The sequence below is a fragment of the Elgaria multicarinata genome, chromosome 4 (genome assembly GCF_023053635.1).
Source record: "Elgaria multicarinata webbii isolate HBS135686 ecotype San Diego chromosome 4, rElgMul1.1.pri, whole genome shotgun sequence".
NCBI classification, from domain to species: Eukaryota; Metazoa; Chordata; class Lepidosauria; order Squamata; family Anguidae; genus Elgaria; species Elgaria multicarinata.
Genome location: NC_086174.1, coordinates 114,949,241 through 114,975,812, shown reverse-complemented (window position 1 = coordinate 114,975,812; position 26,572 = coordinate 114,949,241). Strand labels below are relative to the sequence as shown.

The 26,572-nt window shown below is 42.9% G+C and overlaps 1 protein-coding gene across 1 annotated transcript in view; it reads right to left on the bottom strand.

The window, feature by feature from the left end:
• The window catches only part of LOC134398220 (protein eyes shut homolog), a 614,610-nt gene that overhangs the window by 21,173 nt on the left and 566,865 nt on the right, over positions 1 to 26,572 (bottom strand). Inside the window, exons 29-33 of the mRNA XM_063125472.1 lie at positions 12,417 to 12,589; positions 10,519 to 10,701; positions 6,942 to 7,108; positions 4,785 to 4,929; positions 1,101 to 1,275 (exon numbers count right to left, since the gene is read on the bottom strand). Coding sequence (XP_062981542.1) covers positions 1,101 to 1,275; positions 4,785 to 4,929; positions 6,942 to 7,108; positions 10,519 to 10,701; positions 12,417 to 12,589 — 843 coding nt within the window. The remainder of the gene's footprint in view (positions 1 to 1,100; positions 1,276 to 4,784; positions 4,930 to 6,941; positions 7,109 to 10,518; positions 10,702 to 12,416; positions 12,590 to 26,572) is intronic.

Sequence of the window (26,572 nt, the reverse complement as noted above, 5' to 3'; positions counted from 1 at the left end):
GAAAAGACCAGGGGTGCTTCTAGAAGTCCTCGTGCAGCCATTTTGTCTTTCTTTTCCATAATGAAAAGACCGAAGTAGTGCATGCTGGGAAAACAAGGGAGGGCTACAAGTGGAAGATATTTGAGACTGAGGCAGGCAATGGTATGATAAAAGCCTTGTCTGGAAGCAACTCCTTCCCACCTCCCTACCTCATACACACACACACACACATCTACACACACACACACACACACACACACACACACACACACACACACACACACTTTCACCCACATTTGACAAAAAGCATTTGGGGGAGGGGAGTCACATGGCACCATTCAGAGGCATTTTAGAGAGGGAGCACTATGACTAGTGACCTCACATGGCTTCTCCTTGGTATTTGGCTCAGTCACAGGCAAAGACAAGGCTGGGGATTGTGCTGATTTTAATAGCAGCAATCAAGAGAGAAGGGGTTGTGGCTTAGGGTGAACCAGGATTATGGAGGGAGGGGAGTTAAGCCTAGCTAGGGTTTGAACAGCTGTGTTCTGAAAGAACAGGCTAGGCCAGTCTTCCCCAGGTGTTTTGGACTACAACTCCCATCAGCCCCAGCCAGCATGGGCAATGGTTAGGTATGATTGCATCGGGAAGGTATCAGGTTGGGAAAAGCTGGGCTATCAAGACGATATGGACACATCTGAAAAAAAGAATGTTGCTTGTATCCATAGGCAGAAGGTCGGCCCATGCAGCTTAGCTGCATCTACTTTTAAAGTGACTCTTGACGGTCACTGGCAGAGGACTTCTGCAGCCTGCAACGTGTGATGGCAGTTGTGATGGGAACTGTGTGCTAGGGCCAGGCGAGGTGTAGGTGTGTGTGTGTGTGTGTGTGTGTGTGTGTGTGTGTGTGAGAGAGAGAGAGAGAGAGAGAGAGAGAGAGAGAGAGAGAGAGAGAGAGAGAGAGAGAGAGAAAAGGGGAATAGAGGGGCCAGTGCATGGATAGGGAATCTGGAGGACATCTATGTATTTCCAAATGGAGACGTGACCTATTTGAAAGGCACAAGGGGAGACAGCAAGAACTCGATGCATCCCCATAGGATAATTGACTGAAACATTTTTGCACTTACTAAAGGGTCGAGCCACTTTCCATGCACGTCCCTCCATTCCTGCATTTTATCAGTCGGCACGGAGATTCTTCACACTGTCCTACATTGCGGCCAGCGTTGGGATGGCCTTCTGGGATCCCCGGTGCTTTCAACTGCTGATCCCTCCCAGTGCGAACTTTTATGTCAAATATGCAACCTCCAAAGAAAGAAATGGAAAGGTGATGCACTTCAAAATGAAGGAAAAGATGAATCAGTCTGCCTGCTTTTCACCACAGTGACAAGGCCATGTTTAATAGCAAATTACTACAATATCAACACAGTGCTCACAGTATCCAGGCTCAGTTGTAATATCATACGGTTACAGTAGTTGTTAATTGAGCCAGGGTGGTGTAGTGGATAGAGTGTCAGACTGGGGCTCAGGAGACCTGGATTCCAATCCCCACTCGGCCGTGAAGCAAACTTGGTGACTTTGGGCCAGTCACTCACTCTCAGCCGAACCCACCTCACAGGGTTGTTGTGAGAATAAAATGGAGAGCCATCTGTCAGGTATTCTTTAGGGTGGATTCCTGTACTGACTGGGGGATTGGACTCTATGGCCTTATAGGCCCCTTCCAAGGCTACTATTCTATGATTCTATGAGAGGAGGATCATGTATGCCTCCTTGGGCTCCTTGGAGGAAAAGTGGGGTATAAACATAAGAAATAAACAAACAACAAATGATTTAAAAGTGTGTGGCTGAAAAAAGGGCAACCACACATCTAGGCTGTACTCCTGACTCTGTAACGTCTCTGTAAGTTGACACAAGATATGTGTATTGTAAAAGGGGGAAATGCACATAATGTATTTTAAAATGTATTTTAAAAGGGGGGAAATGCACACAAACATACACACACCCTTCAAAATGGATGCAAAACATATGGATTGTATTCTCAGGTATCTGAATTGAAAACATCTTGTAAGAAACCTCGACTTTGTACTGGCACAAGATGGAAAATGTGTAAATGTCACGGAGACCTGTAACTGATGATTGTTCAGGTTGTTTTCCTTGCTCATTTTCCTGAACTTTTCGTGGATTAAGTATTCCCTGATGTTGCAATATTACAAGACTCTCTTTCTCTGTGTTTGTGTGTGACAAGTTGTGTAGACCTGATAGAAATGATCCTTTCATTGCTTTTATGCATCGTATTTTCAACAGGCCCTGTCTGCTAATATCTGATAAAAATAAAAGGATGTTCTGTTCCTGAAGTGGCGCTTGATTGCCAAGTGAGAGGGCTCGGAGATCTATGAAAACATCCAAAGAAGAGCACAGTGAGTTCCAGAGAAAACATAATAAGGTCGTAATGGAAAATAAGGTGACGCTGGGGCTGACAATTGGCTTAATGGTTACCTGCACACTGTCCAAATACAGAAAGGACGTGCTGCTGGAATATAAACAAAGCAGTTATTCATGCATGTCAGAGAATAGTCAGGGCCAGCTCTCTCAGTTCAGCAAGATACTACTAATATTCCATTTCCTGTTCGTATTTATGTTAAACCCAAGAGGCAATTAAGTGAGAAATTAGAAGTAACCACTTGAAGACCTTTTCCCAGATAGTTAAAAAGAAGAGACTTTTCTATAAGAGATATAGAGCGTCATCCGATGGGTGCTTTTTTCCGTGTTTCCCTACTGTAGCTATGGCCTCCTGCTGCTGCCCAAAATAATGATGATTTCTTTACAGGGGGAGAGAGAGAGGAAGCAGCAACGACCACAGCAGGAAATGGACGCACTTTCCTTTTATTTTTTTAATGACAGATTAAAAGGGGTCTATTTTGCGACAGAAAAATGAGTGGAAGGAGCAGGAGGTGCGTGGGAGGTGGACGTAGTCGTCTAAAGGAAGCACAAACATCCGTAAGTGGGCAGTAGCGAGCGTGTAATAAAACACTTCTGTGATGATGCTCATACTCATAATTATTCCAGCGCATTCACAGTAATCCTAAAGTCCTGTCCTGCAAGGGAAATAGCCCAACTTGGGATGGGTTATCTTCCTTTTTGTGGTTTGTTTTTCTTTCTAAATCAGAGGATTCATGCATTCTGGGACTAGAAAGTGGGGAGCCCACAGCCTTCCAAAACTTGGTCTGCAATATTGAGCACAATCATGTGGAAGCAAGCGCCACTGAACTCTGCAAGACTTGCTCCTCCTGAGGAGCTACATTTCAAACTGCATTGCAAACATATACTGTATGTGTTTAAACTTTTGAAAAGCAAAAGAGAGTGCAAGATGGTTGGCACATTGCTGTGTGTATGTATGTAGGCCTAGTGAGCCCCCAGGATACCAGGGGGCCTCCAGAACCTAAGCTGTCTCTTGATTTACACACCGCCTCGAGGTTCAAACCTACTCTAGGTAAAGAGCTGGAAATTCTGTGGAGATCAATCTTGCAACTGTAGAATTTCTCCGAAGGGCTTTGCTTATACCTGAATAAGTTCTGGCCATGAACCACTCTCCTAGGTCTCTCTGCTATTGCGCTAAAGGCTGATCTGAATCATATCTGTGCCACAGTAGCAGCAGATGATATGATCAGGGTGGTAGATTCTCAGCACCAGAACCATTTCATACTTCATCCTCTTGCTGTGGCGTTCAGAGATAGATTTGCCCTTTAGGACAGGGTAGAAGCTCCTGTCAACTGCAGCACTGCAGGGGGCTGTCTATACTTGCTCAAAGCCCCACAGTGGCTGCAAATCTGTGCTGCCACTGCAGATTCGCAGCCACCGCTGAGCTTTTCCATGAAGCTGCGTGGTAAAAAGTTGGCGACTTATCCTGACTTTTTTGGTGGGAGCGAGACCAACCCAGCTCTTCTGCTGTCTGACCTCTATTTGTGGTCGATCTGCGGGGCGGTCCTGGAGGATGGTGGCTGGTTGACAGGAAAACCGGGGGTTCCAGTACCCGGATGACCGCCGGAAACCCCACATTCCATCCTTGGCATGGGGATTACCCGATGCCAACCTGCAGGAGTGAAACTGTAGGGTTTAGTGCCAACTCATCTCCATCAAGACAGCCTCCAGATGTCCTGTGCCCAAGCTCAGGATGGGGCCCAGACACAAGTAGGGTGGTGGTGGAGGGGCCACACAAGGTGAGCGCATTCCCCAGAGTTCTCTGGGGCTGTGCTTTTGCTTTGCCTAGTGGTACACAAAGAACCTCTTCTTGCCACATGAATATACTCATTATTAAGGTCTGCCTCAGAGGCCCTGCTTTGGGTTCCCTCGCCATTTGCGTTATCACCTAGAACAGGGCCTTTTCCACAGTGGCACCAAAATTCTGGAAGGCCTTTTTTGGGGGAAGTGTAATCACTTCCCTTACTGCTAGCTTTTCAGTATCAAGTAAAGATAACTTCAGAGGGTATTTGGGGCCTTCTGAGCTGCAGTTTTGACATTTTTCTGCAACAGACCTAAAATTATTTTTACGGATACTTCTGTTTAAATGTTGTTTAATCCATTTATATGTTTAATATTATTCTCGTTATTTGATTGTAAGCTGCTTTGACAGTGGCACATAAATATTCGAATTAAATAGCATACGTGCCTCTCTTGCACTACTTCTGACTTGCCCCACAGCCCTCTTTGCCTGCTATGAAAAGATGTTGCATTTGTTTAAAAGGAAGCCCGTGTTTACAGGAACACCATGGCTTTATAGGGGAAGAAAACACAATGCAAATCATATTGTTGCTTACCTTGAAAACCATTCTTAAAATTGGATCCCTTCGGTAAGAGTTCTGGGATGTATTCAATGTAACCTCCTACATAAAACTGACTGAAGACATTAAGCCCAACCAACTTTCCTGGAGATGTCATGGTTTTATTTTTATTATCATCCACCTTAACAAACAAACAAACAAACAGCTGTTATCCATAGAAAATTGAATACATCTTTCTCATTACTATGTTCCAACACACCTCCCAAGAGTAAGAAATTGCATATAAATTAACAATTTTCCACTCGCTATTCCTCAGTTTATGGCCAATCATGCAAGGTCACATTATTTTGAGGTATTGACCTTTGCACAGTTTTGAAGGGCTTTTACAGAACTTAGCTTCCAGTTGATGCCCTCTGCATATCTTGATGAGAGTGTCTTGGAACCCTAGTTACAGAATGGAAATATATATTTGGCTGCCATCGGATTGAACACGTAATTCATTATTTGCTGTTTTGTCCTTTGTATATGGTTCCTAGGGTCAAATTTCTCTCATTTACTATTCAGCTGTATTTGGATCGGACACCTCAGGAAGTAGTAATAGAATTCCTAGCCGATAACCATTTACTTATTACATACTTGGTTGCTCGATTTGCCTTGGTAGCCAAGAAACTACGGTTGCACCACATCAATAATTGTGATGAATTATAAACTTCATCTGTTTAGCTTTGATTTGTTCAACCCCCTTGGTGGTTGGTTAATACCATCTTTTTTTAAAACAGTCTTGCCAAATTTTGTAATAGTTTTTATTCAATTCAAAGTTCATATTGGTAAAGGTCTCTTCCTTTTTAACATTTTATGCATTAAAGGCCTCTAGCCATATACAATAAAGTTTATGATTGATTGATAATGAAGATAGAAATTAATAATGGGAGGGGAGGGATCCTTGGAAAAACGTGTTTGATGTCACAGTCTTAAACCTGTCCATTTTCAAATCAATGTAAGGTGATTCAAAAAGCTTCTTATACATTTATGCAAATTCAGCAAGGCATTTTTTATTTTTTTATTTATTCCACTGGCAGCATCTTGTGTTATTTCCCTGAGTTCAGTACAATGTCAAGAGCAGCTTGTCTAGGCTGATCATATGGGAAGGAGGACAGGGCTCCTGTATCTTTATCAGTTGTGTAGAAAAGGGATTTTCAGCAGGTCTCATTTGTATGCATGCAGCACCTGATGAAATTCCCTCTTCATCACAACAGTTAAAGCTGCAAGGTCCCTGCTCTCTTGACCAGATAAAAGAGAGGGCAGGGCTTCTGCAGCTTTAACTGTTGTGATGAAGAGGGGTTTTCACCAGGTTCCCCATATATACAAATGACACCTGCTGAAATTCCCTTTTCTACACAACTGGTAAAGATACAGGAGCCCTGTCCTCCTTCCCATATGATCAGCCTGTGTTTGTCAGCAGCCTGCAGCACTGCGTAGCAACAATCAGGGACATGGAAACTGCCATACTGAATCAGACCATGGGTCCACCTAACCCAATGTTGTCAACACTGACTGGCAGTAGGTCTCCAGAGTTTCACACAGGAGTTTTTCCAGCCCTTCCCAAAGATGCCGGATTGAACTGGGGACCTTTTGCATGTAAAGCGTGGGCTCTACCACTGAACTATGGGGGTGGGGGAACGGCTTTGGAAAGAGGCGGCTTATAGCAGTCTTGTGTACTGACTTCAGTGTGCTGAACTTGGGAACCCAGTGAAAGTAAGTATGGCCCCATCCAGAAGACACATTAAACCATGGCTTTAACCATGGTGGTTAAGCCAGAAAGCTGAGCTGTGTTCAGAAGACACCTTAAACCACGGCTTTAACCATGGTGAATAAAGCAAAAAGCCATAGTTAAAGCGGTAGTTTAAGGTGTCTTCTGAATGGGGCCTATGTCTAGCTAAGGTTCTAGAGTTCTGCTTACATGCTAACCTTAGTGAAGGTGGGTGTTATTTACTTACTTACAGTCCTTTCTTCAAGGAGTTCAGGGCGGTCTACATGGTTTTTACCCCTTCCCGTTTCATCCTCACAACAGCCCTGTGAGGTAAGTTAGTCTGTAAGAGAGTGACTGGTGCAAGGTCACCCCATGAGCTTCACGGCTGAAGCCAGGGCTTTACATACTGTACAGAACAGCTCTAGAAGCAAAATAATTGTTACCTTCATCCAGCCATTCTGAAGGTACCTGCCAAGACTGACCACATGAATACGACGCGACAGATCGAGTGTCTCACTAATGATAGCCGCTGTTCCAGATCCCAGGTTGTAGCTGTATACTACGCTGCCATTACGCAGGCCTAGCACTAGGAAATCATCACCATTAAGACCTAGAGTCAATAAAATGACATAAGTATACATCAAGAATTGAACCTTGGATTACAGGCTTCTCTAAATGAGGCTTTTATCCTGTGGTCGAGATTGGTTACTCATGGAAGTTTATAGGTCCTTACATGCCTTCATTAACCTCTCGGGCCTCTCCTGTACCTTGTGACGATTTCTGTGGTTTTATCTGTAACAAGGATAATGAGCTTTTTAAAAAATGGTGATTTCAATCTCTGTGTGTATTTAAGGAGTTGTGCTGTAACAGCTCCTATACCACAGCGCCATCTAGTGAATGTATAATGAAATATATAGAACTTGCAAATAAAGAAAATTGCTGGAAAAAAAGGGGGAAGTGTGTGTAAAGAACTGATCTTAATACTACAAAGAATCTGGAAGCAGAAGCCCTGGGAAAGCTGCAGGATAAAAAGCCTGGTGTAGAGAAGCCCTGAATCTTTAAAGATCTCTAACAATTAACATTAAAACTCATCACCCTGAAAAGAAGTACTTGCCAGCCTCTCTTTTGTCCAAACCCTCAATCACACAACAGAATGTCCCCAGATTGGCACAATAAGCACATGTTGTTTCAAGACATCCTTGGACCACACATTATGCTGAGTCATGAGGTGATATTTGTTCAATTAAGGGACGACAGGTTTCAAGGATGACTCTCCAAAATTAAATTCCTATAAGAATTAGAGCCATTCCAAAGAAATCACAGACATGTATTGAGTTGCTGGAAAAAAATCAATTTTATTTATTTATTACATTTATATCCCACCTTTTTTTCTCCAAGGAACCCAGGGCAGTGTACAGAATCCTCCCCCATTTTATCTTCACAACAACCACCCTGTGAGGTAGGCTGGGCTGGGAGTCTGTGACTGGCCCAAGGACACCCAGTGAGCTTCCAGGGCCGAGTGGGGACTAGAACCTGGATCTCCCGACTCCCAGTCCGACACTCTAGCCACTTCACCACACTGGCTCTCAATTGTATTTAAAGTAATCATGTTATAGGGAAATATAGAATATAGATTTGTTATGCACAAATTGTCACGTGAAATGAAGAAAGTATTAAATAATATTGTGGAAATAACTCATCATAATTGAAAATCATAGGATTGCAGGCACTGTGAAAAGGAAATCGGCCTTCCTAATTTTTTTGCTAAAGTTCATACCAGCTAGTGTCCAGATGCCCCCTGGTGGTTTTACAGAGATTCTTCATGAAAGTAGTTACACATTTTCCCTGTATTTCCACTTTAACTCAAGGGTGCTTCAAGTTCCAGATTAACCGCTCCTAGTACTATCAATCAAAAGGCATGTGCTGCCCTTATCTTGTCATCCTTAACAGACTTTGGGGGCGAAAGAAAAGAGAAAGAAACAGTGGAAAAACACAGTAAGTTTACAAGTGGAAGGTGTCATCTGGATGCTTCATAAATGAGGTAGGGTGATGGCATGACTAGAGACTTGTTGGGGTGCATCCCTCAGTCACAGTGCCCCCAACAATCACATTGTAGTCATTGCATTATATCTCATGGAAATCTATTTTCATAGGAACATAGGAAGCTGCCTTATACTGAGTCAGACCATTGGTCCATCAAGACCCTGTATTGTCAACACTGACTGGCAGCAATGGCTCTCCAGGTTTTCAGCCACAAATTATCCCAGGCCTACCTGGAGATACTGGGGATTGAACCTGGGACCTTCTGTTTGCAAAGCATGCACTCTACCACTGAGCTATGGCACCTCTTTGATGTAGTGGTTCATAAGACTGAATAATCAAGAGATATCTCTGTAATAAAAGCTAAAGTTTCACATTACCTCTTTAAAATAGACCACACACTTCAATAAAAGGTCCCCCACGCACAAACAGATGGAGCCCAGAACACAAAGCCCAGAATCCCACAAGCCAGCGAGTTCATATCCCCATTGAGGGATTCTATATGCAAAAGCACTAAATACATAAGGAGGGGGGAGCAGTAGCCCTGTCTCTTCTTTGTGTTGTGGGCTCCATCTGTGTGTGTGTTTGTGTGTGTGTGTGTGGCATTTATCACCCTCTACTGGGGGAAGGTGATTTTATGAAGTGGAGAGCCTCATGTATCTGTGGACTAATGTAGTATTGTCTACATCACATATGGGAAACCCAAGGCCCGAATGAGGCAGAGGCCTTCAGTGCAGCTGTGATGGGTGCCAAAGCCCCCCTGGATCCCCATCACCACCACATGCCCTCCACTCAATTCCCCCCCACAAGGCAACCATTTACCTCTTTGGGTAAAGAAGGGAGCATGATTGTGATGAGGGGAATGGTAGACAGGGGAATGCCAACCCTGCATGCTGCCCTCTCAAGAAAAAAACATGCTTCTTCCATAGCCCACCAAACAGCTGCTTGGCACAATTTACAGAGAGAGGATGGCAAGTGAGTAGGGTCATTCCTATATGCCTCTTCTTCAGCTCTCCACAGCATTCTCCAAGTGCAGGAAGCACTAGAAAAGGTGGAGCAGGCTGGGGAAAGTCTGACTGGGTGCTAGAGTCAGTCAGTCAGTCAGTCAGTCAGTCAGTCAGTCTCTCTCTCTCTCTCTCTCTCTCTCTCTCTCTCTCTCTCTCTCTCTCTCTCACACACACACACACACACACACACAGAGAGAGAGAGAGAGAGAGAGAGAGAGAGAGAGAGAGAGAGAGAGAGAGAGAGAGAGATTTTCTCCACGTGGAGCTTATATCTTGCGATCAAGATTGGCTGCTCATAGAAGTTTGTGGGTCCTTTACAAGACGTCATCAACCTCCAGGACCCTTCCCACAGTTTATGACCTTTACCCTACTTTCAAAAAGATAAGAGGGATGATGATCGATCAGCTGTGTGAAATGATGGTGTTGCTCTATAATCATAGTGCCATCTAGTGGCTGTAAAATGAAACCTACAGAAACACATAGAATTTGCTGAGAAAAGGCTTTCCTGGATTCAAACCACTTGGCTGTCCATGTAAAAGTGCTAATCTTAATCCTGCAAAGAATCTGGAAGCAGAATGCCCTGGTAAGTATGTGGGATTTCATAGTTTAAGAAATTTATCTTGACCATATCTGATGAATCTCCTGTGTATGCTGAGAGATGATGATGATACTAATGAAATTGTATAGAAAAGGGAATTTCAGCAGGTGACATTTGTATACATGCAGCACCTGGTGGAATTCCCTCTATCACAACAGTTAAAGCTGCAGGAGTCCTGCTCTCTTTTGTATCTGGTCAAGAGGGCAGGGCTCCATGCATACAAATGACCAGATACAAAAGGGCAGGGCTCCTGCAGCTTTAACTGTTGAGAATGATACTTGCTGAAATTTTCTGTGCAACTGTTAAAAATACAGGAGCCCTGTTCTCCTTTCCATATGGTCATGCTACATGAAGAAACCAACTAGAATAACTTACCTTGGCCCTTCTGACCAGTGAAAAAGATCAGGTTGTCTTGTAGTGATGAGTTGTTGTTTGCCAGCTGAAATTTCAGATGAAATTCATAATAGAGGCTGATATTTGAAATTGCTGAAAAAGCTAGGAATGATGTGTAGCCAAAGGCATCTGTTCCACTGAAGTTCGGATAGGTAATATTAACAACTGTTTAAAACCAAAGAAAAAGAAAAATCTGTTTGGTGCAAATGAAACGGCAAACCAGGGCCTGGTTCAGACACACATTTCCTGGCATGGTAAACCATAAATCAGAGTTTAGCTTTAGCAGCTAGGAATGTGAGTTGAAGCGGTCTTCACTCTCTCCTTTCTTCCTTTGGTATGCCAGTTTCAGTATGGTTAGCCATAACTACCATAAGATCTTGATTTGTAAACCGACATTAAACCACAGTTCCATCTTTTGGACATAACAGAGAATTGTAGATTAAGGGTACTTCCAGGCGAGGCTTTCATTGTGCAATTTCACAGAATTTTATAAGGGTCCAGATGATGTGGTCTTCTACTTCCAGAGTACGGAAGAGTAGCACTAAGGGCACTTGCACTTGTGGAGTACTTGTCCGTCCTTATAAAAACAACAACAACAAAAACCCACCACCTTTCTCTAGTAAGAAAAAACAATGGAAGCAGCACTGGGGAAACATGGAGAGATTGGCAATGTTGTGTGAGCCCCCTGGAGAATGCGAGTGACCAAGCCACGATAATTCCACAATAAAGTCTTGTCGGGAAGCCACCTAAATCAATACTAACTTGGATCTGTTTAGCTTTACACCCTTCCTAAGGCGAGGGAGCAACAAGGAGGAGCAATGGGTTCTGTTCTCATACTAGGCCTCAGGCCCTACTTCCTGCTATAACCAAAGAGATAGGGAGCTGTGGGAAGAACTTCGTTTCTCATGGTTTCCTTCCCAGCTTCTCACACATGCTTGCAGTGTCCAGGAGCATCAAGAATCATGGGATCTACATTGCCCAGGGGTTCCAGGAGCCATGAATGCTGACACACACCCTTGTGGCAGCATCTGTTGCTTAAAGCTGGATATTATGATGATGGATCCCCCCTTGTTAGGAAGGGAGAGAAAGCTCTCCATGGGGAACGGGTGTGGCAGAGAGGACTCTAGGAAGATTGAGAATTTAAAATGGGATGTAATTTCCAACAGATATGCTACAAATGAATCCAATTTAATCGGACCAATTCAAAAGTAGACTGGAGGGAGTTTTACCATCACTATTACAGCTCCACTATAATAAATCATACATTCTTAATGCTTAGCTTGCCTTTCTAAGCTAAGTAATAAGAATTTGGGTCATGAATGACCAACCGAAAAACAGGAAGCAGAGAGAAGTAAGTGATTATGTTAATTTGCATAATAGCAAAAGGGTGTTGTTGTCCTTTAAGTCAAAGATGTGTCATTATATTTGTATCGTCCTTTTGTCTATGAGCTTTTCTGTATGATTCTGTTAATGTGATTTCTACATGAGGGATTTATCATGCGCTTGTCAGCCAATAGACTTGAGCTTACTTTGGTTCCCTCGTAGAATTGAGATCCAAGCACTACTCAAGAAGTGTTTTCTTCCCTGCTTTTCCAATACATAACCTCTAGGTGGCACTGTGGATAGCGGAATAGCATAAATATACAAGAGGAAATTGTGCTTTCTTTCACTTTCACAATTAAATGCTGCATTTTCCCCACCGTAAAAAACTTGCTGAAAGTGCTGGTTAGGCACCCGAAACAAAACTGGAGACTCACGGGATCATCTGAAGAACCCTTAAACAACTGAGTAGGGAATGGCAAGTGTACAATAAGTGCCCTGTGTAGAAAAGGGCAAATCAGTTGTGGCAAATCAGTTGCTAAGTTCTAAATTCATCTTACCATCATTGCAAAGAATCCCAGTTCTTCCATATGGACAGAGACACACAGTGTCTTGGTTAGATTTTGGAAAACATGTTGCTCCATTCCCACATGGGTTCTTCTCACAGTTTGAAAATTGACATAATTTTCCAGAGTAGAGGGCAGAGCATTCGCAGAACCAGTTCTCTGTGTCACTGTTAAGTTAAAAGAAAATGTTATCAAAATTGTTAAAAGTATTTTTTAGGAGACTACCTGAGGGAAGGTGTGTGTGTCTGTGTTATTTATCTTCTCTCACTCAAATCCAATAATCCACAAACTGATTCTGAGACTCTGATGAGTCCTTTGCTTGTGGTTCACAGATATTTTAAAGCACGTATACCTTGATCTAACCACATCGCTGCCTTATACTTTATTATTACTCCAGTTAATAAGATTGAAAGCCCTTTTGAGATATTTCTAGTCTTTCCTTGCCACTCATTTCTCAATCTGAGGGTTTTCAGGTGGGGAGGAAATCGCGTTTCCCAGCTTTGCCTCCTGCTTCTGTCCCACAATACGGATGAGCAGCTTCCTCTTTCTTCACACAGGGAAGAAAGAGGAAGCACGTAGGGTCTGCGCCGTGGTGTGCCCCTGGCCCTTCCAACCACCACCAGTGCTCCTGACATGCAGGCCAGAGGAATTGGTCAGCAGGCGGGCGGGCTGATGACAGGATCCACGTCCTATGCCACCGCCACGCCTATTCAAGTGAGTCAATAAAAGTTGTGGCCAATTTATTATCCCAGGTATGCCTGTGTGTCTATTTGTTCTCATCCCTTCACCAGCTGGACCCAGGTAAGCACTGCCCACCCAATGACATGATATTCAGTAAGATGTTAGCCGATAGATTGGAGCTAAGGAAATAGTCTCTTAAAAAACTAAATTCGCTGTTCAGACAATGGAAGAAAATACACAACCAGATTAACAAGGAGAAAAATCCAGAGCCAAGGAGGCTGAATTTATTAAAAGAAGAAAATAAGTAACTCTCCTGACACTCGTTGTGCCTAACAGTTCATTAGTGTATTTCAAAGCAGCCCACCCACAGTTCCAAAGCAGAGAGAATCCCAGCTGGGAAGCCTACCAGAATGAATCTTCTTGAATAATGTCTCCAGACAGCTTTTAAAAGGGGCATTGCTATCAGCGGCAATAATAAGTTTTCTGTGAATACTGCTGGAGAGGACAGCCAGAGGGGAATGTCAATGAATGTGTGGCACAGAGGACGTTGTGTTTTCAATCATTTTGATACCTGTGGTGTGCCGTCACAAAAGGTAACAGTCATGAAGGCGACCCATGAAGGGCACAATCTACCGAGACGTTTTCCTGTGCATCCCCACTGAGTTGAATGGGTAGCGTTCTTGTGCCGCTCCCATTCATTTTCATGGTCCTTGCAGCAGGACACATCCTAGTGGCTTGGAGCAAAGTTGCAGTCCTAGTAATCATTGAGGCTAGGAAGCAGGGATGTGCAAGGATGTCATTCCTGTTCACAAATCATGCGAACATGTTCCGTTCGAACCTTGAACATGAACTGCAAATCTCAGGCTATTTTTACAATTTCCTGAAATGGTCTTCGTGTTTGAAAATGTGCACTTGGATCAATGAGCACTTCTGGCAATGTTCGCTTGCCCAAATCCCACCCAAATCCCCCTTTTCATGCTTTTGCCTATGAGGTGAAATGCACATTTTCATTAAGGAAAAAGGTGCATTTTTTAAAAAAGTGGTTCGTTTTTTTCAATTGGAAAAGATGCTCACTTTTTTTAAAAAAAAGATGCTCGTGTTTGGGAATACAAACGAGGCAAAGTGAGCTTTGTAGAAGAATTTGGAGAACCTCAACAAGATTGGACATTGCATTCTTAGGACTGAACTGGAAATATATTTCCACATTTGAAAGTGAAGTTGAAAAATTGGGGGTAATGGTCTAGTCCTCTTAAAAACAAGCACTTGCATGCAACATTTCTTTCTTGCCTTTTAAGAGTGTGCCCTGCTAGGAGCTCACTAGTTAACTTTCGCCTAATGCAGGGGTGGGTAAACTTAAGAGAACCAGTGTGGTGTAGTGGCTAAGGTGTTGGACTGGGAGTTGGGAGATCCGGGTTCTAGTCCCCATGGAAACCCAATGGGTGATTTTGGGCCAGTTACAGACTCTCAGCCCAACCTACCTCACAGGGTTATTGTTGTGAGGATAAAATGGAGAGGAGGAGGATTATATATGCTGCCTTGGGTTCCTTGGAGGAAAAAAGCTTGGATATAAATGTAATAAATAACAACAACAACAACAACAACAATAATAATAATAAGGCCTGGGGCCCAACCTGGCCCTCCTGGAGTCCCAATGCAGCCCTTCAGGGTCACCCCCATATAGCCACCCCTCCCACTTCCTGGTCTTAAGACCTATCCACCAATCGTTTGGCGGTTTACTGGTTTTGGTGCAGTTCCCTCCCCCCTCACATTCTAACAGGTTGAAATGCCTCTACCAAGGCTTAGTTAGTGCTTTAAGCTACACTATGCTGGTATTTATTTATTTATTTGCATCTGTCTGGGATGCTGTAGGGCTGTGGACTGGGTGATCTCCAAGGTGCCTTCCAACTCGATGAGTATTTCTGCACCAGGGAAAATCCTGCAACTTTACCAGGGTTTTCTGCATCTGTTTTTACCGCACGATCAGAACGTGTTACCTTGACATGCACTTTCCTTCCCTTTCCCCCTTTTATTTGCAAGTTCTATATGTTTCATTTATACAGCCACAAGATGGTGCTGTGTAGGCATGTGCTCTGCTCCGATTAGAACCGGAGAATCAGAAGCGAATTGGCCTGCTCCGCCTTGCCCAGAGGCAGAGTAGAAGTGGACCGCGGACCCCTAGAAGCAAGGCGAAGAGAAGCGCCCATTTTCGGAGCGATCCTCTTTCCGCGGAGCGCTCCGATCGCCATTTTGAAACATTTCGCCCATAGGATTGCATTGTGGAAAAGAAAAGGGGATAACTGTGTTGTTTTTGAAGCTATCTTTCTGAAACTTCTTGTGCTTAGAGAGTCATGGCTGGGGGTCATTTTGAGCCTACTCTCAGCTCTCTGCGTGGTGCGGTTCGCTTGCTAGAATTTTTTAAAAAGTAGGGTAAAGGCGGGAAAAAGATTACCTTTTCGATTGCTGAGGGGCAGAGTCAACTCCCGGTCATGATCACATGATCCCAAAGTTGGAGGAGGGGATAGGCAAAACGGGTAACTTGGGATTCTGGGAAACTTCTCTTTCTACTCTGAACGGAGTTTTCCCAGTGTTTTTTTTAAAAAACAGTAGCTCCACCAAATGCACAAACACAACCTGAAATCATACTAACAGATAGGAAACACACAGCAGTGCTACACACCCTAACTTTGGGGAACAACTGAATACATGTGGTGCAAGGGGATGAGCTCCCCTAGGGCATGTGGACGTGCCCTCACTCTCCTGTACTTGGAGGGCCATCAGAGCCCTCCAAAAGAGTAACTCAGTGGAGCAATGCCTATCATGAGTTGAAGTGAGTGTTTGCTTCTTAAAAGACTGATACCTAGACAGGACCAGTCAAATGGCTGATGCTTCCCCCTTTGGGCACGTCCACCCCCACCCCCAATTACTGGTAAAAGACAGATATAGCCTTTTTTAAAAAGTTCTTCTTGTTGTTTATTCAGCAACACTGCTGCTTTTAATTCCACCCCTCCTTTGTTTATTTATTTATTTATTTATTTATTTATTCCATTTTATATGCATTACTGGCTTATCCTTGGCTCACTTCCTTATGCCCCCAGAAATGTCTGCTGCCTGCCTGCCTGCCTTCCTTCCCTCCCTCCTCCCCTGCCCGCGTCGCAGGGATGGTTTGTGTCTGGCTTTGACTCAGGGGAGAAGTCCTTCCTGCGCTCAATTAGACTTTTGGAAGTTCCAAATCCATTTTTCAAGTGTGGAAGAAGATTCATATTTAGGTTGATCTCTCTCCCCAATTCATGGCATCTTGGGATTTCCTTTGAAATGGCCCCATTGAGCTGTCTGCAGGTTTAAGCTCCGCCAAAAATCAGGGGATGATGGGATTGCCTTGTACCTTGGCATGATTGTGGGTCTAGATGGCATCTGTGAGTGTGCCCACTTCCCTTTTTTTTATCTGTCCAAATGTCAGAGAACAGTCCATGTCTGCAAATGGGGTGGCCGATTTTCATAAATTCCCCCAAAATCAGGAGATGATGGGACTGCCTTGAGTCTTGCCGTGCGAGTGTATCCCTGGATAAGCTATCATGGTGGCGGGTTTGAGGTTTTTAACGTGCAAATTGACAGAGCTATCGAAAGGGGTGTGAATGGGGTGCCCGATTTTCATAAATTCCCCAAAAATCAGGGGATGATGGGATTGCCTTGAGTCTTGGCGTGCGTGTGTATACATCCATGAGGTGTCATGGTGGCAAACTTAAGGTTTCTAACTTTAACAGAAAAAAAGTTGTATACTTTTTTAGCTTAATGCAAGCCTATGGGGGGGGGGGGGAAACGGAGCTCCGATCCGGATCCGGAGCTCCGCAGCGGAGCGGAGCGAAGCGGGCCGATCTGCAAATCGCTGATCTGGAAGAGAAGCGGAGCGGGGGGTCCGTGCACACCCCTAGTGCTGTGGTCTGCCTCTTCTAATTGCAGGATTTCCTCTTTTCACACTGAAATGGAAAGCTGGTATTTTTGTTACTAGTTTGTTTCCATTTCAAACTAAGCTGGGGAAATCCTTGGAAAGTATGAGAGAGGTGTTGGAGGTTGACAGGGGCAGGATCTACACTACTGCTTTAAAATGGTTTCTAACAGTATTGACAACTGTTGGGGCCCAGGACACACTCCATATGCAGTTTTCAACCATTTCCAAAGTATTATATCCTGCTTGGTGTAGATCTGGCCAGTGCCATGTAAAAGACTCGCAAACCTTTGTGAATAGCCAATAAATTGCTCTTTTAGAGGAGCCCTGTGATTCAGGCCGAAGAAAGCAACTGTTCTGCTCCTTCCTTTTATATTTGGTACATAATCTTTCTCTGTTATGTGGGCTGCTCAGTCTTGTAGACTGACCTTTTACTTTCACTGGTGCTTCAGCGCTGCCTTTCGTATATTCCTGGATGATGGCTATAAATTATGAAAGTTATATATATTTTTTTTAAAAAACTAAAACGTGTGAAACCTAATGCTATGAAACAGAATGTTGACATTTTTCAAATGTGCAGTAAGTGTGATTTTGAGAGTTTGGAGGCACTGAAAATTAACATAAGTGGACGATACATGAGATGAAATGATTCACTGCCTAATAGGGGGGAAAGGCCTGCCTTACAGCCTGACCTTTATAGTTGATTCCAAAGGTCACTTGCTCCCCATTACTCCAAATGGGATAGGCTTAAATAGGGCCAACGGGATTAGACTTTGTTAGATTAAGTATTTAGGGGGTCACATGGGTTAGATGATACAGTGATTTGCTCTCCCGTCATAAACGGTGAAAATTTTTCAGAATGTGACCTTGCTTGATGAGCTCTGCTCTCCAAGACATGTTAAACTTTGGAGGGGGTACTTTCAGAAGTAACGGCCACTAAGAAAAAAATAATGCATATATTTCTAAACAACTTTACCATATCAACAGAGAATATTAGAAACAGGCCTTTGCACCAAATAACCAGAAATGACAGGGCTATTATTCACTTATGTATGGGTCCAATATCTGATTTGGGTGTGTGATGGTGGTGAGGTATATGGACTCTTAATGAAATCTATGAGCCTCCCCATGTATCCACAATTTTAGCCAAATGATGCCTCTTTAAAAATAGTAATCATGAGGGCTATCATAAAGCCCTCCTCTGCCCGTGTTATTTGAGTATATGTGGGGATCCAGTAGGTGGTAAATGCTTCCCCCTCCCTGGCCTTCCCACCACTCCTGCACTAGCTCAAGAAGCTTCTTGTCCTTGTCTGAGCACCAGTACGTTTGTAGCAGTGTGTCAAAATGGCGCCCAATAATCTGGAGGGTTCCAGACAGATGGAGCTTCTCTCTTCCAGCCATGCTCATGAAAAGCATCAGGCACAAAGTGGGGAGGAGCCGAAGGTGGAGGTGGATGACACAGACTACGACATTGTCAGAATGGAAAAGCTAAGCAAAAGTTACAGTGGAGCAGCAGAATGTGGGGGATTTAACACAAAACCCTCGGCAGCTGTTAGTCACTCCTGTGGAGTTGCACAACATTAAGATTTTTTAAAAATAAATAAATAAATAAATGGGCAAGTGGACCTGTTATTGCTGCAATTACAGCAGTAACTGCTCTGAAAAGGAGGTGAGACAGGGGGAGCCAAGAAGCTGCTGAAGACTCCGGGAAGTGTTGAAAGGGACGAAGACACCGAGAAGTGTCAGCTCAACTGAGACACTGAGAAGTGTCAGCGAGAGGATTACATGGTCAAGTAGGAGATAATGTCCCCCTGCTTTTTGGAGCACCTACTTCTCTCACTTCAACACTCCCACTGACAGCTGCAACATACAAGGACATTGAGAAGGCAAGACTGCACATATCAGATGGGTAAAAATGCGCTCTTGCGCACTTGTGAAAGGCCAACATATTTTTTAAAAGGTACCAAACGAAAAGGGGAAATGATCAGAGTGGCGAGTGGGACTGGCAGATAAGATGGTTCCACTGAGCAGAACACTGGAATACCAGCTGGAGGATCAAGATGGAGAACAACCCACAGTGAGCCTGATTGTCTTGTTGGGAGCACTGTGGGCTGTTTTGTGAACAACCCACACTGCACAGCTTATACACAGGGTGGCTTAGTGTGTCATGTGAAGCCATCCAACATCTTTTCCTAGTTAAAGCAGTTGTTGATTTTAAACTGAGAATAATATACACACAATGAATATTACCACACAGTTCATTTGTGCATTAGTACCAACTTGTCGGAAGGAGCAATATTTGCTTGCATAAATGTCTAAGGACAGGTAGGATAAGAAAAAAAGAGGTGTTTACTAGACCTCATTAATTTGTTTTCCTCCTCAGAAGCATAGAAAATATGCTCTGATAGGTTTGTAAGTGGAAGTAATTAATATCATGCATTGCATACTGAACAGGTGCCTGCAGCTTTATCATTGCAGAGTTTTTTCGGTCTGCAATTTATTGCTTCTGCTTACACTGGCAGCAATTCAAAGAAGCTGTTTGCACAGAAACAAGATTGCATGTTTGGAAAAGGGTATGCGGAACGTCTTGCACAGGAGAAGCATACTAAACTGGCCGCAATACAGGAAACCACAAAGCCCACTCTGAGCAATGCAGGTTAATCTTCAGCCTTGTGGAAGCTGACACAGTCTCTCTTTGAAGGCAGGCATAATTATCTCAAGGCATCGTGTACAGAGTGATGGATCAGTGCAATTATCTTTTCTTTTTAACCACCAGAAAAGTCAATGAGGGACTTCAAATTAATCTCCTATGTATCATCTTCCCAAATTTGTCAAATGCCCACCCCATCCCACCCCTGCAAAAGTAATGAAAATCATGAAAGGATCTACTGAAGGAAGTGAAAAATGGTTTTTGTTGGTTTAATTGTTTAGAAAAAGAAACCTGTCCTAGTTTGAAAGCCAGCTTCTTCACACCGCCACATGATACGCTAACAGGTGGTCAACTGCTTACAAAGCAATTTGATGTCTCATTATGGTAAAGGAGGTGGATAGCAGATCCATTGCAACATATATAACCCCATCATCAATCAGCAGTGTGAAGGGCAAAATCCAACATATGGCCTATTGAAAGTAAACCTATTGAAATGAATGGGACTTAAGTTAATCATGACAAACCTGTCTTATTCATTTCAATGGATCTACTCTAAGTAGGGCTTACACTGGATTTTACCTAAAGTTCCCTGCTCCAAATTGTCTCCAATGGGCTGGAATTTAGTATGTTAGCTTTGGGGCTGGCATAGGTTCCAAATCTGTTTGGGGGCATTTTGGGGGGATGAATGGTGCCCTGAGCTACCCTGCTTTGGGCCCTGCTGCCAGTGGATCACAGCCAGCAGGGCAACAACCATGGCAGAGCTTTCGTACACCATCATGGGAAAATCTCCATGGCAGACCTCTCTATGCTGAACCCATTTGGGGGATAGGGTCAGCAACTTAGAGAGTTCTGGGTGGTTTTGACTAAATCCCAGAATGGAGTCACAGCTCCACCAAAATTGGAGCCACCAGCCTCTACTGGGTGCCAACAGTACAAAAGGGCTATGGCCTTCATGTCCTATTCATGGGTTTCCCAGAGACATTTGGATGGTCACTATAGGAAACAGAATTTTAGACTAGATGGCCCATTGGTCTGATTCAGCAGAACACTTAACATTCACTGCTGTCGTGCAGTTTTGGCAAAAAGAGTGGCACAGCAATTTTAATAATAAGTAAATAAATGGGACTGAATCCATATTTAGTCATAATTAGAGAAGACCCATTGAAATAAATGGATCTTGAGCTAATCACAACTAAATAAGTCCCATTGATGTCAATGAGTTTATCCTAACAGTGACCAAATCTGGACCCAACCCATAGTTGTAATTTCAGTATGGGTATGTATGAAGAAAATGACTGAGCTCCATTTCATAAAATATAGCCATGTGTAGCTATTAAATGAAAGCCAGCTCTGCTTTAGTTGTGAGTTGTGCTTCTGTTCTTTTGTTGCACCCAGCTCTCGGTAACTGCAATACATCTAATGAGCTAGATTCTGCTTTGGGCTCAGCCATGCACCCCACCAGTAGGAGTCAATAATATTTGAAAAGGCAGCAGCCGGACTGAAGGGATCAGAGATTCTGTCTGTTTTCCCCTTAATACATGGAGTGCTTTCATTCTTTGTACATGCGGCTTGTGCTTATTAGATGGAAAGCTCAATGAGTTCAAACCTGTCTTCGCTATCACCATCATGCAGGGACAATAGGTCATTGTCAAAATGAATCCCAATTAGAAGAAACCTTAATCTGCACAAAGCATGCCATCAGGGGGCCTGCAGACCAGTAAACAGACACTCACAAAAGCAGTGGAGAAAAAGCTCAAACTAATATTTACCCAGCTTTAATAATTTTAAGGAGATCCCAGCCAGAAGAACGTAAAAGATACACAAATTCTCATAAGGAGTAAGCAAGACAACTTACATGCTTTCCTCAGAAGGATGGAGGAGGAAGGAGAGCAGGCATCCCACCAAGTTGCTTTTCCTGTGCAACTTGTCAACTCCACAGGGTAGACTTTCATTATGATGTGATTTCTGCCATCTTCTCTAGTTAGGTTGTCTAAAGGTATCCCCAAGAGCCCACTGTGGTCAATCCCTACTACAAACCTACAACACCTTCCATTCAGGAACAAACACATACCACTGCCTTGAACCTCTACTCATATTATTAAAGATCTGAGTGGTGTTTGTGTGCCTAACTCATTGCAGAATGGGCAGACTCTAGGCTTGTGGAGTCTGTTTGTTTTTTCAAAACTAGAACACTGAGGTCTACCAATCAGAGCCAGACACGAAATGGTGGTTCAGGGAGCTGAGCCAATTATCTATCATCAATTATGAAACATACGCTGCGATATATACAAAGCTACATGTAAGCTACCAAAGATCACGGATTCTAACACAACACTCTCCATCTGGCCAGCAGAGTGGGATAAAGACCTGGTCATAAGCAATCAATTAGTATTCCTATTTTACAGATGTTGATTCATGGGGCTGCAAGATTAGCAAGTGGAACAAGGCCAGCCTTGTCATATTTTCCCCTTGCAATTTTATTTGCTCCTATTGGGGGTCAAAAACTCTTGGATATCTACTTCAAAACACTCAGAGATCTACCAGTAGATCCCAAATTACCTTCTGTCCACCCCTGTCTTTAGGTCCTGGGTGATGCTGAATTTATAATTCCTGAGCCAAGAAGAATGGCATGTATTCTAGGAACATCCTGATACAAGCTAAATTCTTAACTTGGGATTGGCTTTTCACATTGATCCAAAATCATGTCAGCTGTACACCAGTGTAGTGTCTACATGCCACCATCTATCTGGCTGAATATCGCACACGAGTCCTGAACTGATGCTATAGATAGCATCCAGAGCATCCAAGAATGTCAAATCTCTCTTGCTACAACACTTTTCACAATGACCTTGTCCTGCCTCTAGGTAGAAGGTCCATCATCTATGCAACATTACGGAAAGGTCAATGCAGCCCCATTGAGCTGTTCTAGCACTATGATACCCAGATCTGGACTGACTCCTTCCTTGTCCCATGGCGGCAACAGACTGCTTATCTACAAGCTTCCTTCCCAGTCCCAACCTTTGGAGTCATGGCAATGATGGCCTGGTGGTGTGGAGTGTATCAGCCCTGATTAAAGACTGAAATATTGCTTGCCATACTGATGGGAACTTGACCAACGATAGAGTATTAACCATTGTAATGAAATCAAAAATGAAAGTGCCTGGAACCAACTAGTACATCTAGTTGATTCTGATTTGATTTTTTCCAAATATGCAAGTTTAGGATTATACACCTAGAGCTCAAAAGAGACCAACAACTTGTAAAGGACAAGTCTATTCCAGGCACTCCCTATGGGATAAGATTTGGTTACTCCTCTTTGCACACTGCATAATTTATTTATGGAACCAGTGCCACAAGATATGGTGGTAGGGTTCAGATGGCTTAGAGAGGAGATTAGACAGATTCATAGAGGAAAGGTCTATCAACAGCTATTTGCCATGATGGCTACATGTACGGTGACCATATGAAAAGGAGGACAGGGCTCCTGAATCTTTAACAGTTGTCTTGAGAAGGAAATTTCAGCAGGTGTCATTTGTATATATGGGGAACCTGGTGAAATTTCCTCTTCATCACAACAGTTAAAGCTGCAGGTGTCCTGCCCTCTTTTAAATCTGGTCACTCCAGTATAGCTCCTGCAGCTTTAACTGTGGTGATGAAGAGGGAATTTCACCAGGTTCTCCATATATACAAATAACATCTGCTGAAATTCCCTTTTCTATGCAACTGTTAAAGATACAGGAGCCCTGTCCTCCTTTTCATATGGTCACCCTAGCTACATGGAGCTTTCATATTCAAAGGCTACTGAATACCAGTTACTGGGGGAGGACTGTTGTCTTCATGATGTGCTTGTGGGCTTTCAAGAGGTATCCCAGGATGCTGGGCTGTTTGATCTGATCTCATCGGTTTATTCATGCCTTTATGTTTAGTTTTCCCTCTCCCTTCTCTGCACCATCTCTACTGAAGCAATATATTGTCTAGTGAATACTACTCCAGGACTCGTCACTTAGCCACCACTCACCCCCCCCAAATAATCTTATGGAGTAAATATACACCATTTATTTCAGTGGTGATAACTTCAGGACCCAGCTTAAAATCAAATGTCTCTATTTAGCTTCCATTCTAAATAGTGCTGTTGTCTATCATGACAATCCTCAAAGGAATCAATTTAATCATCATATCCATTAGCAGGTTAAGCTGATAAACATCTAAAAGAGTCCCCCAGTTTTCTTTTCTTTAAGTGTCAATAACAACATCAGGATTTCAGATTCAGCGTTAAAAATGGAAGTGCAAATTGCAGCTGCTTTCAAGTCTGTGAAGAATATTACCCTTCAAGATAAATATCTGCCTTTACATTTCCAAATAGCAAAGGTGAAAGATAAACAAGCCAGCCACCAAAGCATGTGAAACCTAACTCAGGATGTTAGATTAGCTTCCAGTACAAGTTACATTAGACTCATTTTCAATTTGACATAATTTCAGATAAATGTTATTTTGTTATTCTGTCCAGAAAATGCATAGGAACATTAGAACAGAGGTAAGAATGAGAAAACGGCACAATGTTAGAGGAATAATGTTTAGAGTGACTTAGATTTGCACATTATACTGATACCCAGGTGCTGAAAAAGCAAGTGGTTTTTGTGGGATTTCTAAATCTAGGGCAGTGTTGAAATCCCATCTATAGCAGAAGTATCACAAAAATATTCATAGTTAGGGTGGCCACTGATGAATCACCCAAAACAGAAAATGTATCACCAAAAAAGAGGACAAAAAGGGATACTGATTTGCATATAATTTACACATACTAATTTATACATATGGTTGCAAATTTAGAAATAATTAATAAAATTTATTTAAAATATTTATCACCATAGTGTGGAAGACTGTGCCCAGGTCACCTGTGTGCCTTGTTTGGTCTTTTGTCCAGGTACTGATGATGGACAACTTTAAGGCCCAGCTCTCCCTTCTGATGTTTTTTTAAACTGGACTTTTACTGGACTGCCCTTCAAACAGAGGATGTCTTCAAAATAGAGAACAGTCTTCTGGCAGCCCTTTAAATAGAGGACTGTTCTCTGTAAAAGAGGAAACCTCTAGTAACGTAAGAAAGTCCTTGCGACTAATTATATTCAAAGTTCCTTGTTGTAAGTGGCTTGATTGATAGCCAATAAATAAATTCAAATTAAAAGAAATAACAGACTTATATATTTAAAGTAAGTAAAAAAAAAGTCTATAAAGGCAAGTTTTCATTTAATTTAAATCTGGAAAACTTGTTACGCTGTCTACGTGAACACGGCCCACCAACCATGTATTTTGGCCTACCTGATGCAACAAGTTCCCTCTGTTTTTACAGTCCCAGGCAGGCAGCACAAACATGGGTAGTTTATCTAGATTCTGGTAAAGCACCATATATGGCTAAGTGGGTGGCACTGGGCTTGGTGGGTCGCAAGTTCTGTAGGTCTGGGTTAATTCCTTTTTCTGCTCTAAAATGTTCAAGCCAAAAGGTAATTTCAGCCTTAGCGTGGCCACTTGTGCATTGCCAATAGAGAGGCCACATAATGACAACAATTTACAGAACATTTACATATGGAAATGGAAATGTATAAGTGCAAATTTAGAAATTATAACTATAATTTAAATAAAATAAAATACATCTCAGCACAGTGGAGAAGGTTGACTAGGTGGCCTGTTGCCTACTCAGTCTACTGTCCAGGTGCTAACTGTTGATGGGTAGCTTCAAGGCCTCCTTATGGTTCTCCCTCCTTACGGTTCTTTGACTTTAAACTAGACTTGAACTAGAATTCTCTTCATGTACTCTTCAAATAGTCCTCTGATATCTGTCCAGATTAGAGGACCCCCTCTCTAAAATAGGACACCTGGTCACACTATAAAGTGTATATATGAGCTACTTGAACCTAGTTTTTCTGCCGGGATAAGATCCTTTACTTCAATGAGACTTGCCCTACTGGAAGCCGTAAGACCTTAAAAACGTAAGAAGAGCCATGCTAGATCAGAGCAAGGGCCCATCTAGTCCAGCATTCTGTTCACGCAGTGGCTCACCAGTTGCCCATTGAAAACCCATTAGCAGGACATGAATACAATTGCACCCCCCTGCCCATGTTATCAGCAACTGGTATACTTGGTAGCAGATAGGCATTAGGACTATCAATAGTCATTGATAGCCTTCATGAGTTGGATTGCTAATCAGAACATGTTTACAGTTGCACTGTTGCACATGGTAATCCTTTTGCATTTTTGTGTATTTCATCATAACATTCCCATGAGCAGTACACACAGCACTTGAAGTATTTTTCATCTCAGTGAGCACTCTGAAGGGAAATATAATCCACTGTCACTTGCACCAGTTACAGTAATAGGGTATCGGAGTATCGGAGGTGTGTGGGGGTGGAGGAAGATGACCTGAACAAGTGATTAGATGTACAGAAAAGATGACTTTGTGAGAAGATGGATATCTGAGCCTTGGTCTACACCTGCAGCGGAATGAGGTGGTAACAGTTGAGATGGTAAAGTATAACCCCTAGACTGTACCATTTCTAACTACAGGAAGGGGCACCAGTTTTGAATACTTCCCCATATAAAAGCAAAATTTTAACATAAGGGCTTGACTCATTCTTTAATGTGCTAGTTTTCTATTTGCTGAAATATTGCTTGCCATACTGGTCGGAACTTGACCAATGGTAGGTAATTAACATAGCTGGAGAGAAAGGAGAGACAGGCTCTGGTGCTGTGGTTGATATACAATGAACGTTTTATTGTTTCCAAATTATTGTTTAAATTTGGAAACAATAAAACATTCATTGTATATCAACCACAGCACCAGAGCCTGTCTCTCCTTTCTCTCCAACTTCCATTGGTGCTATT